The sequence below is a fragment of the Chrysoperla carnea genome, chromosome 4, assembly GCF_905475395.1.
Source record: "Chrysoperla carnea chromosome 4, inChrCarn1.1, whole genome shotgun sequence".
Classification (NCBI taxonomy): domain Eukaryota; kingdom Metazoa; phylum Arthropoda; class Insecta; order Neuroptera; family Chrysopidae; genus Chrysoperla; species Chrysoperla carnea.
The window spans coordinates 73,213,445-73,226,514 of record NC_058340.1 but is presented as its reverse complement, the minus strand read 5'-3'; the positions used below and the strand labels follow the sequence as shown (position 1 = coordinate 73,226,514).

Here is a 13,070-nt window from a genome sequence, read left to right as displayed (position 1 = left end):
CATATTTTTCGTAATTGAGTTTTAATATTGTTTGTTTTATTTACTGTTCTCGAGAATAAATGAATAAATTATTTAACCGTTAATACCTTCTAAATGGAGCTTCAAATGAGCGACCGTATCATGATCTGGTTCAGATAACAGCTCAACTCGAGTAGAAGAAATCCCTAGAAAATAAAAGAATGTTTTATTATTAATTAAATAAATAAAGGGTTTTTGAATCCTAGATCCATTTTGCCCAAGTGTTTTTTGATTGTCATCTTCCTCCTACCAGTCTTAGTATAAACTAACTGAGTTAACAAACAATAATATATTATTACCTTTCATGAGGTTCCCACGAGGTTTGCCAAATGATCCAACAATGAAGCATAAAAGAACCAATGTCACTGATATCAAAGGTAAAAACTTCATTTTGTCGTATGTTTGTAGACAACTGTACTTTTCAACAAATATTTACACATTTTATAGCAAATTTTAGTAATGTAAGCCCTTAAAGGAAAAATCAATCCTCCAATTAGATTTACTTTACTAAATTATAGAAAATCGATTTTTGAAATTTATTACTGTCCAAAAAATTTTACTTGGTCCTCCCACTTCTTAAAACATGCTTAACGGGAAAATTAATAATCCAATTTGAGAAAAAATCAATTTACTTAAAAAATATAAAATTTCCATATTTGAAATTTTATTACTGCCCAAAATTGGGTGTAGGTGATGTGAATGATAAGCAAAAGCAAAATAAAAATTTAAAAAAATGACCATTTTAGTATTAATCTTACACACTAAATTTAGAATATTTTGTGTTTCCTAAGCTGAATTGGAGGTTTTCCATTACCACTAGATCGTTCTGCTTGAAAGAAAAGAACCAATTATAATATTTTTCAGTCTATAAATTTATTTTTTCCATCATTTATTTCCAAAAAGATATTTCAAAATAGCGAAACACCGATAGGAGAAAATTTTGTAGCCTAAAATCTTTTTTAGAAGTTCCAAGTTTTCAAATTTCTACATATTCCGAGATTTTGTAGATCTTGGCATCCTAAATGGGCAAAATGATCCAAATTCAAACATTTTATGGGCTTTGGGATATAAATAATTACAATGTAAAGGCATACACACTTTCCAAAACAAAAATATTTATCTCGTATACGCTGAGTGCTCTATAAAAGTTTCAGCTCGATATCTCTGTTCCTTATTTGAGTTATCGTGTTAACGAGCGGATGGGCGGATAAACGGAAATGGACTAATTAGTTGGTACAAGACCTATATTAAAATTTTAATTGTAGCATCAATATTTCTAAGTGTTAAATATTTAGACCTATTTAATACATTAAGGTAAAATGGAATCAGATTATTCGCTTACGGAAAACATAATTTAAATATTTTTCCATAAGAAATATCTTTAGTTATTTAAAATTATTAATTATTATTTAAAATAATAAAATAAAATTGTTATGTGATAAATTTTCTAGTAAAAGAAATTTCTAGAATGATGATTTTAAATACCTACATAGCTAACAAAGATCACTTTACTCGGTATAAAAACTAAATAAAACAATTATTGTATACACAACAATAAACTTTGGCTTATTGTTGTTCATTAATAATCTAATCTATATGCTAAAATTTCATTTTCTAATTAGAAATATATATCTATATTATTGTTTACTGTGAACTTATACAAAGTGCTTAGTATATAAGATGAGTATAGTATATTTTTAGTTGTATAACAACTATTTTGCTCAGAAAAAATGCCCCACAAGTCCTGACTCGAATTTATCAAATTTGATCCGATTTTATTGGAATTTTTTTTGAAACCAACTAACTTTGGGTCTATTTTCAGCTGCAATGACTATTTTTCGCTAACTATCATTAATGTGCTTAATTTCGGAACCACGACTCTACATTCTTGAAACCAATTAGAGTTAGGTTTAGTGTCCGACCGAAGCTTCGGCTTCGGCTTCGACCACCTTCGGCCAAAAAAACCGGTCAAACCTTCGGCTTCGGCCTGAATTCAGGCCGAAGCCGAAGCTTTGGCTGAAGGTTTTTAGCAAACGTTGGAATTGAACGAATTGTTCTAAATGTTATTATTTTAATATAAATTACAAGGAAATTTTTTTAATCATCTTTAGATTGACTTCTAGATCAACTTCTCAAGATCATAACCTCTAAATCAACTTCTAGAGATCATCTTTAATATTAAAGTTTTGAAATCATGTTTTTAAACCTTCGGCTTCGGCCGAAGGTTGTGGCGATAGCCGATTAATCGGTTTCGGCTTCGGCCAAAAATCGACCTTCGGTCGGACACTAGTTAGGTTAATTTTGATCACAAATTTGAAAAGTAAGACTCAAGTTAAGCAGGATTACATACTTGTTTTATCAAAATAGATAAATTTGGGATGTGATAGAGAAAAATTAAATTTTTTGGATTATGCTGACGTCATAAAGTTAAACAATTCATTTTTTTGATAACACAGGCAAATTTGATCCGATCTTATTGGAATTTTTTTTGAAACCCACTTATTTTGGGTCATTATTTTCAGCTCTAATTTTTCGCTAGTTATCACCTATGAGCTGAATTCCGGAATCAGGACTCCACATTTTGAAACCTATTAGAGCTAATATAATATATATATATATATAATAAACTCTTTATATTGCATTTATATTTAAGACTCTTAATTCTCTGATACATTCTGTACATATAGTTTTCATTATTTCAAACAGAAATGGAAAAGCTTTTTCTTTACATATATAACTTAAACACAAATTACTTAATACTTCGTTAACAAAATAATTGAATAACTTTTCAATAAGTTCAGTTAACTTCAACTAACTGTACGTAGTACAAACCTATCACAATATAAATGACAAACAAAAAGTTTTCCAATCTAATTCTATATGTATGTTGTTCTGTTTCCTATAAAGTATAGTTTGATTCTTTGAAGTAATTTAATGTAAGGAAGTTTATTTTCTATCAAATATTGAAAGGAATGGGCAGAAATTTATAGGAATTGATATTATTGATTTTCTTTTTGGAAAGTGTCTTTAAAAACACTTATTTAATTATAGTCCTAATTCGTAAATCAATGACACGCATGTCGGAAGTACGTACATGAACAAATTTTTCAAATAACATAATATAATTTTTATGATGGAAAAAATCTGTTACCCATTGAGGAAAGTTCGACTCTTATACGCGTTCACAATACTCAAAATTTAACTGAGGTACTCTTATACTGGCGTCACAAGACCAGTATAAGAGTACCTAATATCGATCATTTTTAACGTGCTATTTGCTACCCGTGTTGGCCACGTAAACAGGGGGATTTATGGTTCTACGGTATAAACTTTAAGTACTATGAAAACTATAATGAAATAATATAAAGAATTGTTATTATAAATAGAACACCAAAATCATTAATATCGTAAAACAAGAGCAAAGATAAAAAGAATTTGATGATAAAATTTTTGTCTAGTGTCAATTGGAAAATTTTTAAATAATACATGAGAGAAATTGGTTTAAAATTAAAGTCATTCGAGCTTCGAACCAATTATTTGCGTTTAAAAAGTATTACAGAATTTTGTTTTCAAAGATAAGTTATCAATGAAATATGCCATGTTGGTCTTGTATACGAAAAGTTTGTAAAAAAAGAATAAATTTTTATCCAAAAAAATAAAATTACTATTAATTTAACATTAAAAGATTCGTGTTATAAAAAATAATTCGAAGACCATAAAAATAAATTTTATCGTCTAAATAAAATTCAAAACATGATCGTATAATCATTTTTTATTGATAACAAGAAAGTATTTCGAAAGTGGTCTTTAAAGAGATTTACAAAGTCTAGGCAAGAAAGAATAATCATAATATTTATAGAAATTATTTTGGTTTTTAGAGAGATGTGCGACGTCGATCTGTTATAAAAAGCAAAAGCACATATCACGTGGGCACAAATTATTCGCAAATAGACAATTATCTAGCTTTGATTTCTTACGGAAGCGTAAATTCTAGATATATGTGTGGATGCTACTTATTAGCTTGAAAATTCACCTAGGCTTATAGCTATTAACACAAACGAATGCCTTTTAATGTCTTTTATAACTTTTGGCTAAACAATTTTTCGCATTGTCTTTCCATTTAATGCAATTTCCAGTTAATGGCATATTATTTTTGTCGCATTTGCTTTGAAAGCTATTTTCGAATGATTTCAGTCAGTTTTTTTATGTCTCACCTGGAGAACTAGGTACAATCTGATGTCAGAATTATTTTTGACTGGTTAAAATGGGAAATCCTGTATGTAAATAAAACGTGATCGAGTAAACTGACTCAACTAAGTTAAAACTTGCTTAGTTCAACCTAGTCATTTCGGAAAACTGATATAGAAAACTGATTCCATACCGCTCCGACTAAAAACCATATATCAAATAACTAGTATTATTTAACTGATTTACTTTCAAATAGTGGTTGCCCTTAATTCATCCATCAGTTGTTTATAATGAGTGGGGAGGGGGAATAAGTGTTATGGTTGCGGGACCAACTACTCTTTGAGGATAGAAATGATGATGCTGATAGTAATATGAATGTGGTGTTTGTTAAAATATGTTTGTGTTTCAAAAGTGTAATTAAATTTATTAACAAAACATAATAACGACCAAAGCAGTAAAAGTCATCCACAAACATGGCTAACAACAAACAATAAATATCTGTCTTCTCTGTCTAACTCATTATATTTGCAACAAAATGGGCCAAAAAAGCTATCCATTACCCTTCAAAACATGAATGTGAACCATATATATGCTTGACCAGCTTTGGTAACCGAAAAAGGGGAAAACCGGATTCTATCAAAAGACTATGGTAGACCATAGTCTAGATGAGGGCAGCGGCCATGACCTACCTATTCGTATAATAAGTATTTCTCTGCTCAAAAAAGGCGATCAAAGAAGTTAGACAAAAATTACAATATAATCCAAAAATGAAAATTGAATGATTTAATTTGAACGGCCTTCATCAAGTCAGGTTGGCCGAGCGGTCTAAGGCGCCAGATTTAAGCTCTGGTTCCCAAACGGGAGCGTGGGTTCGAACCCCACACCTGACAATCGTTTTTTTTTTTTTTCAAATAAAATTGTGTTTGTATTTAAAAAGGTAAATCAAAAAATATAATTTCATACTAAAAATATGTTAAGAAAATTAAGCTCAGTCGTAACGCATACATTAGTAATCGTAAGTTACACTTAGATACCCGAACGAAGTAAAATTATTTTGAATATTCCAGAATCATGTCTTATGACTGAATTCGGGATGACATATTCAATATGAAAGTAAGCCCTAAAAAAGTAGTAGGGTACTACCCGAAAAAGGTTGCTATAAGTTTAACATGTTTGTGTATCTGTGTGTCTGTCTGTGGCATCGGCGCTCCTAAACGGATGGACCGATTTTGTTTTTAGTTTTTTTTTTATTGGAAATGTAATCGAGAATGTGTCGCCCAGGCGATATTTCTAGATTTTAATATCTTTTTAAACAAGAATGGGAACTATGAGAATTTGCATAGACCACTTTGTTTAAATTTCTATACATATATATTTATATACCTTTTCATTCTGTCCAACCCTTATATGTGTATGTATTCCTAGCATTAATATCCCAATCCAAATGTTTCTGTTGTTATTATTATAACTAAACCTATTGTAGAATTGGGAAGTTTGATAGGAACATAAACCTTTGTCCTGTATATTATATGTAGGATATCATATAAATTATTATAGACCATTAGTGGTTAAAATAAGCTGATCCAGAGCAAATATAATTGTATTCCTTTAATATGTGTTTTATGTTACTGTTTTTTCTTCGTTATATATTTCGAAATTTATACATTTTTTGATTTCTAAATACATTCACATATCAGCTATAACAACATTGAAGGGGTCATTAAAATTTGTCATTACAAGCGATAATGTGCACATGTCAGTCGACATTTCTGACTAATTCCGATGACGATTGATACAAACGATATATGAGTTCCAAAATAAACTGCAGTCCGCCACCAAATTAGCAAAGAGTAACATTCACTAGCTAATTCTTACTGATGATGACTACTTGGTAGTCGAAAATACGTATTTTAAAAATACAAAAAACTGATCTAGGAAATTGGGGCAAAAATCGAAATTTATTTCGACATATCCTAGAGTTCTCATTTATTATCTTCGATAATATTTATGTTATAACCCATGTCATTACAACCGATTTTCACCGTATATAGAATTGCTAGATTTGTTAATCTGATATAGAACTCATCCATTTCGAAAATGAATTCAACGATTGCTGAAATCAATGGTATTGTCACCCACAAAATAGACAGTTCGATATTTGTGTGATGCAAAACTATTCCCACATTCGTAAGAAAACGATATGCAAAATTTCTGTTTATTTTTTAGTGCCCACTCGATTGTTAAAACTCAAATGACAATTCATATCGCACAAAATTTATCGCACTAATTTTATGAAGGCTTTTAATTTTTAGTGTTTTTCATATATTTAGGATTACTTTGATCGTTTTCGACTGTTAAATGCACTTATTTGAGGTACTTTGTCAAGTACCTCTTCTTGAGAAATAAACCTAGAAGGTTTTCAAAATTTCATTACATTTAGAGATAAAAATTGAATTTCATAGGATAGTGACACTTATAAACTAGAAATAGTTTTCAGGTCATTCATCTAAAAATATTCTGCGTTTATTAACATTTAAAAAAAATTGAAATAAGTTGCATATTTCTAGAATATGAAATATTTAGAAAATATTAAATAACACCAACACAGAAATTCATTCATTTCTAATTTATTGAATGAAATACCAAATAACTTTTACATTCACGAAAACAAAAAATTATGATTTTAAATAATGTTTGGCTCAAACACAAACATACAACTAAATTAAGATAACTCGCTGGTCATCATATTTCCGCCATGGAAATAAAGCAGTGCATAGACTTCCAATTTTTTTGCTTTTATTCAATATATCATCTTATTTAAATGTTGTTAGAAAAATCTGGCACCGATTATCTGCTACTGCTTCTGTATATAGAAATTTAAATACTATAGTAGGTTCGTAAAAAAAAAGATGATAAATTTTGCTATAAATTCTCGGAAATTTAAATAGTAACGGGCAAATACAATTAGGGGTCAAGATAATTCAATAAGGGGGTGGCGCAATTTTGAAGTTTAGAGTGAAATTATTATCATGTTCATGCAAAAGTCATATTTACGAAGATTGACTGCTGCCTTCAAAAATGACTACCTTGATTGAAAGTCGGGGAGAAGGAAAGTAAATCATTAAAATTTCCTCGGACTTCTGTTTAACGAACCTGAATGTTACAGTAAGTCAATACTTTGAATAATTTTTTTAATCTCTTTTTTCTTTCCTTTTTGAGTCTTTTTAGGTCTTCTTTTTCTTCGCGTTTCTTCTAAATTTTCATCATCGTCAATGTCTTTTAAAACTTCTTCAGTCACTAATTCTGTTGACTTTTCAATACTATCCATTTCATTTGTCACTTCAGGCGTAGATGGTTTTGGACTAGAGGCAACCACTTGAGATTCATTAGCTGTGGTATTTGAATTTTCTGGTAGAGTTTCATCATTAGCGCACTTTCCTTTTATACAATAGGCCATACTCCATGCTGCACAATTACAACAATAGCCAGACATTGAAAAATTAGAACCCTTGTCACATTGGGTCAAACATTGTATGGCACCTTCTTCTGAACGGGTCCATGGAATACACATGGCATCTAAAAAGCAAAATTATTTAGTCAAAATACAGATAAAGCATGAATACAGGAATGGAAATGAACACAGGATTTCCTAACTTTTGATATTCAAACAATTTCTCTGAATAGTAACCAAATAGAGTCCTAAATTTTATCCTTGCCGAGAAGTTTTTTCATCAGAATATTAGCCTAAAATATGGTAATAATTCTTCTAAATTTCATAATTTAACCAGAAAATATTTAACCCTTATTTTGTTGCTAACTTACGATTTGATTTTTGTCTGATTTTGGGCATTAAGTATATGAGCGAAAAATCGAAATCTTGTATGTAATTCAAAACTTACCGCGAATCTCTATTTTATATAATTTTTCATCCAATTTATTCGATGTCATCCATACAGGTTTCGAGGTCCAATTACATTTTTGAAAGTGACATGTAACTTCGTCATTATTCTCACATTGGCAACAACCTGACTCTGTATTCAATGAAAATTGCATTACATTTTCGCAATTTGCCCTACATTTTATTACTGGATATCCTTCTTTGAGCGCGAATCTACATTGTTTAACTAAAAAATTTATTGAAATTATACAATTTTTTAAGATTATTATGCATGGAATAATCGTTTTTGAAGTAACCATAAAAATTCTGAGATTCAAATTTTTCGCTGTTGTGTCACAAATCAATTTTACTTCAAAGACGATCGTTTCTCATATCTTGTACTTACTTTGAATTGCGAAACTGTTACCGAGAAGATTTCCAAAAACGAACAGCAGCAAAAAATTAATCATTGTTTGATTTAAACTGTTTCGAAGTCGATTAAAATTTATAAAACTTTTGAACTAAATTTTATATAGAATTGGGAGTTTTATATCTCAAATCAAATTACATATTCTCAAATTAAATTTTACTTATAAACATAAAAAATTTGATCTTTCCCAAGATATCAAATTCTTGGACACACGATGAAATATTTTGAAATTTAATTTTTTTTCGATCATCAAATGAGTTAAAAATCGAACTAAAAAATATCGCTATAGTAAATTTATTAAATCACCCTGTATAGTATACTATATTGACATCGATGAACTCGTCGCACAGCTGGTCGATACGCCTGACTGTTTAGTATATATACATTCCAGCGCTTCCAATGGAGATATATAATTAACTTCCGTAACAAAACGATACATTAATTATTTTTGAAAGACAAAAAATAGTAGCTGTTTAATATTTTTTGACACATAATTTATCAAATTTATTCAATTGCGAAATTATAGTCGCTTCACTTTTTTCAAATGATATTTCAAATTGGTATTTTATTATTGGGTCTGTTTTACTTGCGGTTTTTTATTCAACCGAGATTTTCGAATTCAGAGTCTGAGTAAGTTAATCTCAAAGACAATACGTCTGATTCAATCGCTATGTGGCTTTTTCGTTCTTTTGGAAAATGAATGAAAAAAGTTTGTTCGATTGTTTCTAATTTTTTTAAGGAATACCTTTGAAAAAAGCATAAAAATCTGGAGAAATTTGCTTTCACCAATTTTTATAAAAATCATTTTTAGAGTAATTTGAACCCTAAAATATACGCCCTTATTTTCACAGTAAAACGTTTTCGAGTCACTCAAACTCGATATTTTTGAATCCGGAAACCGTGCAGTATCATGTCTTGGAAACCATTCGTCTGATCGAATTACTATGTGGATTTTTTATTTTTTTGAGTTGAAATTACCTTGGAATTTGATTTTCATGAACATACTAAAGAAAAATTCGTAAACATTGGAAATAAAATTCGCTGATTTTGTCCAGCGCCTGAAAAAAAGGGACCATTGACCATATATTATATGACGAAAGAAATATAATAACTGTTTGCCAAATCTCATTCCACAAACAAAATAAAGTATTTATTGATTAATTTTCCATATTTTATTATTCATACAATATTACTTTCACTTCCATATACAAGCTACGTTATGACGTGTGGCATCTTTAAATCCTTGCAATAAGCCAATATTGCTAGAGATTTTTCCTCGAAACGGTGTAATAGCATACCCATATCTTTACCTCTGGTTTTCGTACTCTACAACCATAAATTATGAAAAATTCTTATCTCATACTGTCATGTTTCGAAATTTTCACAACGGATGTTTTGGCAATACTCACAAGAATACTCCTTTTCTTCCCAAATTTTAATTCCCTGTATCTTAAGAAAAGAATTATTTCTCTTAACTACCATTATCCTACCATTTCAAATCAGACATTGTTTCTTACAATTAATCGCGGATGAACCGTGACTTTTGTTTAAACTTAAATAACACAATAATTAAAGTTATAACAAATCTCTTTGATAGTCGTGGTTGAAAAATTCTGTAAAGCGACTTTATTCGACACCTTTCTCCTCATTCGATAGTTTGTATATAGAGGTGATATGACGTTAATAACATATTTTTATTAATATTGAAATCTAAAAATGATTTATATTATTTATTAGCTTGTGTGTATTTGTATTAAAACATATTATATTTCAATTTTAATTGTTTTAAAATATAATTGTGTTTGTTTGATATCTAATTCAATAAATTATTTATTACCTATAAAATAATTATTGTTTTATAAATATTAAATATTATAAACACCAACCAAATATTATTTATTTATATTACAAACAAAAGACGAGAACAATTGTTTATCAATATTTTTAATCAATATTATATTATTTTAAAAAAAATTTAGCTAGGTATTATTAATATGCATTATTAGATTTATTTATTTAATCGAATAAATACTCAATTAAAATAGCACAATCGTTTTAGTCAAATCCATAATGGTTAGAGTCAAGTCTAGGCTCTTGTACAATACAACACAACAGTGTACAATACTAGGACATTGTATACTACACAAAACTGAAAATTTATAAGTAGTTTTTTGCTTATATTTTCAACAAATCGGGCAAGTTTTGGTGTCAAAAAAATGCGTCAAAAGTTATTATTTAGTTACATATATATCGTCCTACGCGCCTATTCGTTGTTTTCGTAGTCATGGTAGGTACAATAAAATCGATGCCAGCGCTTCCAGTGAAAAATTTTGGCGATAAAGGAGGCTGCTATGACTAATTTGCAGTTCTTTACATGTTAATGTTGTAGAAAATGTCAAACTAAAATTATTGAAAAACACTAATTAATTAAACTTAATGTATTAAAAATTGTGAAAATAAGAAATCAAATTGGACAAATATTATTTTTCAAATGTTAATTATCATAATTAATTATTTAAATTTGTGAGACAATACTATTAAATTTTCAATGTAAGTCATAAATGTAATTCATACACTTATATATGCATCCATGCAATTCTATAATTAAAGTAGTGTATCGTTAACATGGAAACGCCTCCAATAAAACTCACGCACGATGCGAATATAAGTTTTCACTTCACAAAAAGGAAAATAATCATAAATGTTATATTTTCCTATTTCACAACGAAGCCCCCAGAAAGTGGTTCATACAGATTTTGTAGAAAAATAGTTTAACAGTTCGTATTTGAAATATAAATATCGGAGTATGAGAAAAATTGTTTTTATTTGTTAAAAAGTAAAAGTAATTTTGTAATAATTTGTGTCTATGTATAACCAACTAACACGAAAATGATGAGAAAATAGGAAAACACCACAATTTTCTTCAAATAAATATAGTTTTTCTTTGATTTGTTGATGATAAACTTTTGTACATTATGTTTCGATTGGAATGAGATGATAAAGGAAGTAAACTACATACAGCAAAAGTTGAATAAAAGATTATATTATGAGTTCTTAGAACGATGTTTTTATTGTATATTCGATAAAAATGGTAAATAGATTATGGATTTGTGTCATTGTACTCCATAAATAAATTTTTTTTTTCCCTGGAATGAGATAGATAAGTACGCAATTCATTTCTCTACCTGTGCTTCAGTTTTTACACGAAAAATAATTTATCTTGAATAATCGAAAATCGAAATGTTTCATTCGTCTAATTTTTTCGACGCCATGATAAGTTATTTAATAAAAAGCGTGAATGTTTTCTTAGAAATTTGCAGAAATAAAGCCGTGGCTAGCAGAATATTAACCAAACTAGCTCGATCCGTAAAGAATTTCATGTGCGATATCCGTGTGCTAGCAGCCTGTGACCTTTCCTGAAATAAGTATTAGGAGAACATCTATAAAAACTGTTTCATTCAAAGTTGTTTCATTCTTGTTACTCTTACTTTGTTATTCTGGCAGATTTGAGATTTTGAATCTCAAAATTAAGAGAAACGGTACATTTTTAGCCCATGGAACTATTTTTCATCATTAGTCAGCTGGATAAGCTTGAAAATGGGGGGTAAATCATGGAATTTGTTAGGCTAGAGAAAATATATACAAGATGATTTCAGGAGCCCAAATACGTTTGGTTGCTTTTGCAAGTGTGCACTCACTAAAACCGACATACTAGTCCAGAATAGTTGCCCAAAGGTTCTCGATCGAACATGTTTTGCTGTATACTGCTAGCAATTCTCGGGAGTCAGGGGTTAGATATTATGAAAAGTAGGTACCCAGAAGCACTCAAACGAAGGTCGAACTCCTCTGGCTTATCGAGTTAACACTATGTCAACTGGGTCTCAAGGTATGAGATGGTTGTGCACATACATGATCTTTTTTAGGCATTTTTAGCACTTTTTCAACTTTCTTTCCAAGATGTTCAAGAGACGTACTGTAAAAATTCCTTCATACATCATTCCTAAATAAAAAATCTTTCAAAATATAATATCTTTATAGTTACAATATAATTTTCTTTTCATATTCTTTCCACCCAGATACACAATTGGTGATGACCGACCAACATCCAAAAAAATAAAAAAACTATTGTGGTTTCTTTTCTATTTTTTTCTTGTCTGATATTCAAACATCCATTATTCTGTTAAAAGCTTCATTTGTTTTCCGTTACTATTTTTTCACAATAAACAAACATAATGTATTTTTTGGAACCATCAAAAAAAATTTATATATTTTATATTTTGCCTCGATGGATAGTAAAGTGAAAGTTTGTACTTTGTTTTGTTCTTGCTGTAAAAATGTAAATAGTTGCGAGGGTAGGGAATAAGGCGCCATAGATGTCTGATCAACACATTTGTACGTTTTAATTTTTTTTTTTTTTGGCAAGTATTAACGCATTATTTTGAAATTGAAAATTATGAATTCTAAAGAAAAAACAAATCAAATTATATAGTTCAAGAAAAGTTTTCTAAATAATGATTATGATTTCGTTGCAAGTGATTTTGATAAGAATCAGAATAT

The 13,070-nt window shown here is 29.2% G+C and overlaps 3 protein-coding genes and 1 non-coding gene across 5 annotated transcripts in view; 2 read left to right on the top strand and 2 right to left on the bottom strand.

Moving 5' to 3' along the window:
* Positions 1-446, bottom strand: part of LOC123298994 — a 29,972-nt gene extending 29,526 nt beyond the window's left edge. The window contains exons 1-2 of the mRNA XM_044881098.1: positions 318-446; positions 87-164 (exon numbers count right to left, since the gene is read on the bottom strand). Of these exons, the coding sequence (XP_044737033.1) occupies positions 87-164; positions 318-408 (169 nt within the window). The 5' untranslated portion in view covers positions 409-446. The remainder of the gene's footprint in view (positions 1-86; positions 165-317) is intronic.
* The window catches only part of LOC123298992, a 586,059-nt gene that overhangs the window by 379,072 nt on the left and 193,917 nt on the right, over positions 1-13,070 (top strand). The window lies entirely within an intron of this gene.
* Trnal-uaa lies at positions 5,013-5,096 on the top strand. Its single transcript has one exon. It is a non-coding gene; the product is annotated as a tRNA-Leu (tRNA).
* On the bottom strand, positions 6,941-8,575 carry LOC123298993. Of its 2 annotated transcripts, XM_044881097.1 has the most exons (4): positions 8,490-8,575; positions 8,106-8,330; positions 7,360-7,782; positions 6,941-7,069 (listed from the first exon to the last, which is right to left on the bottom strand). In XM_044881097.1, exons 1-3 carry the CDS (start codon positions 8,551-8,553, stop codon positions 7,367-7,369), a joined length of 705 nt encoding a protein of 234 aa, XP_044737032.1. In that variant the 5' UTR covers positions 8,554-8,575; the 3' UTR covers positions 6,941-7,069; positions 7,360-7,366. The 2 variants fall into 2 exon arrangements, with proteins under 2 accessions (XP_044737032.1, XP_044737031.1); XM_044881096.1 differs by lacking the exon at positions 6,941-7,069 and having other exon boundaries at positions 7,164-7,782.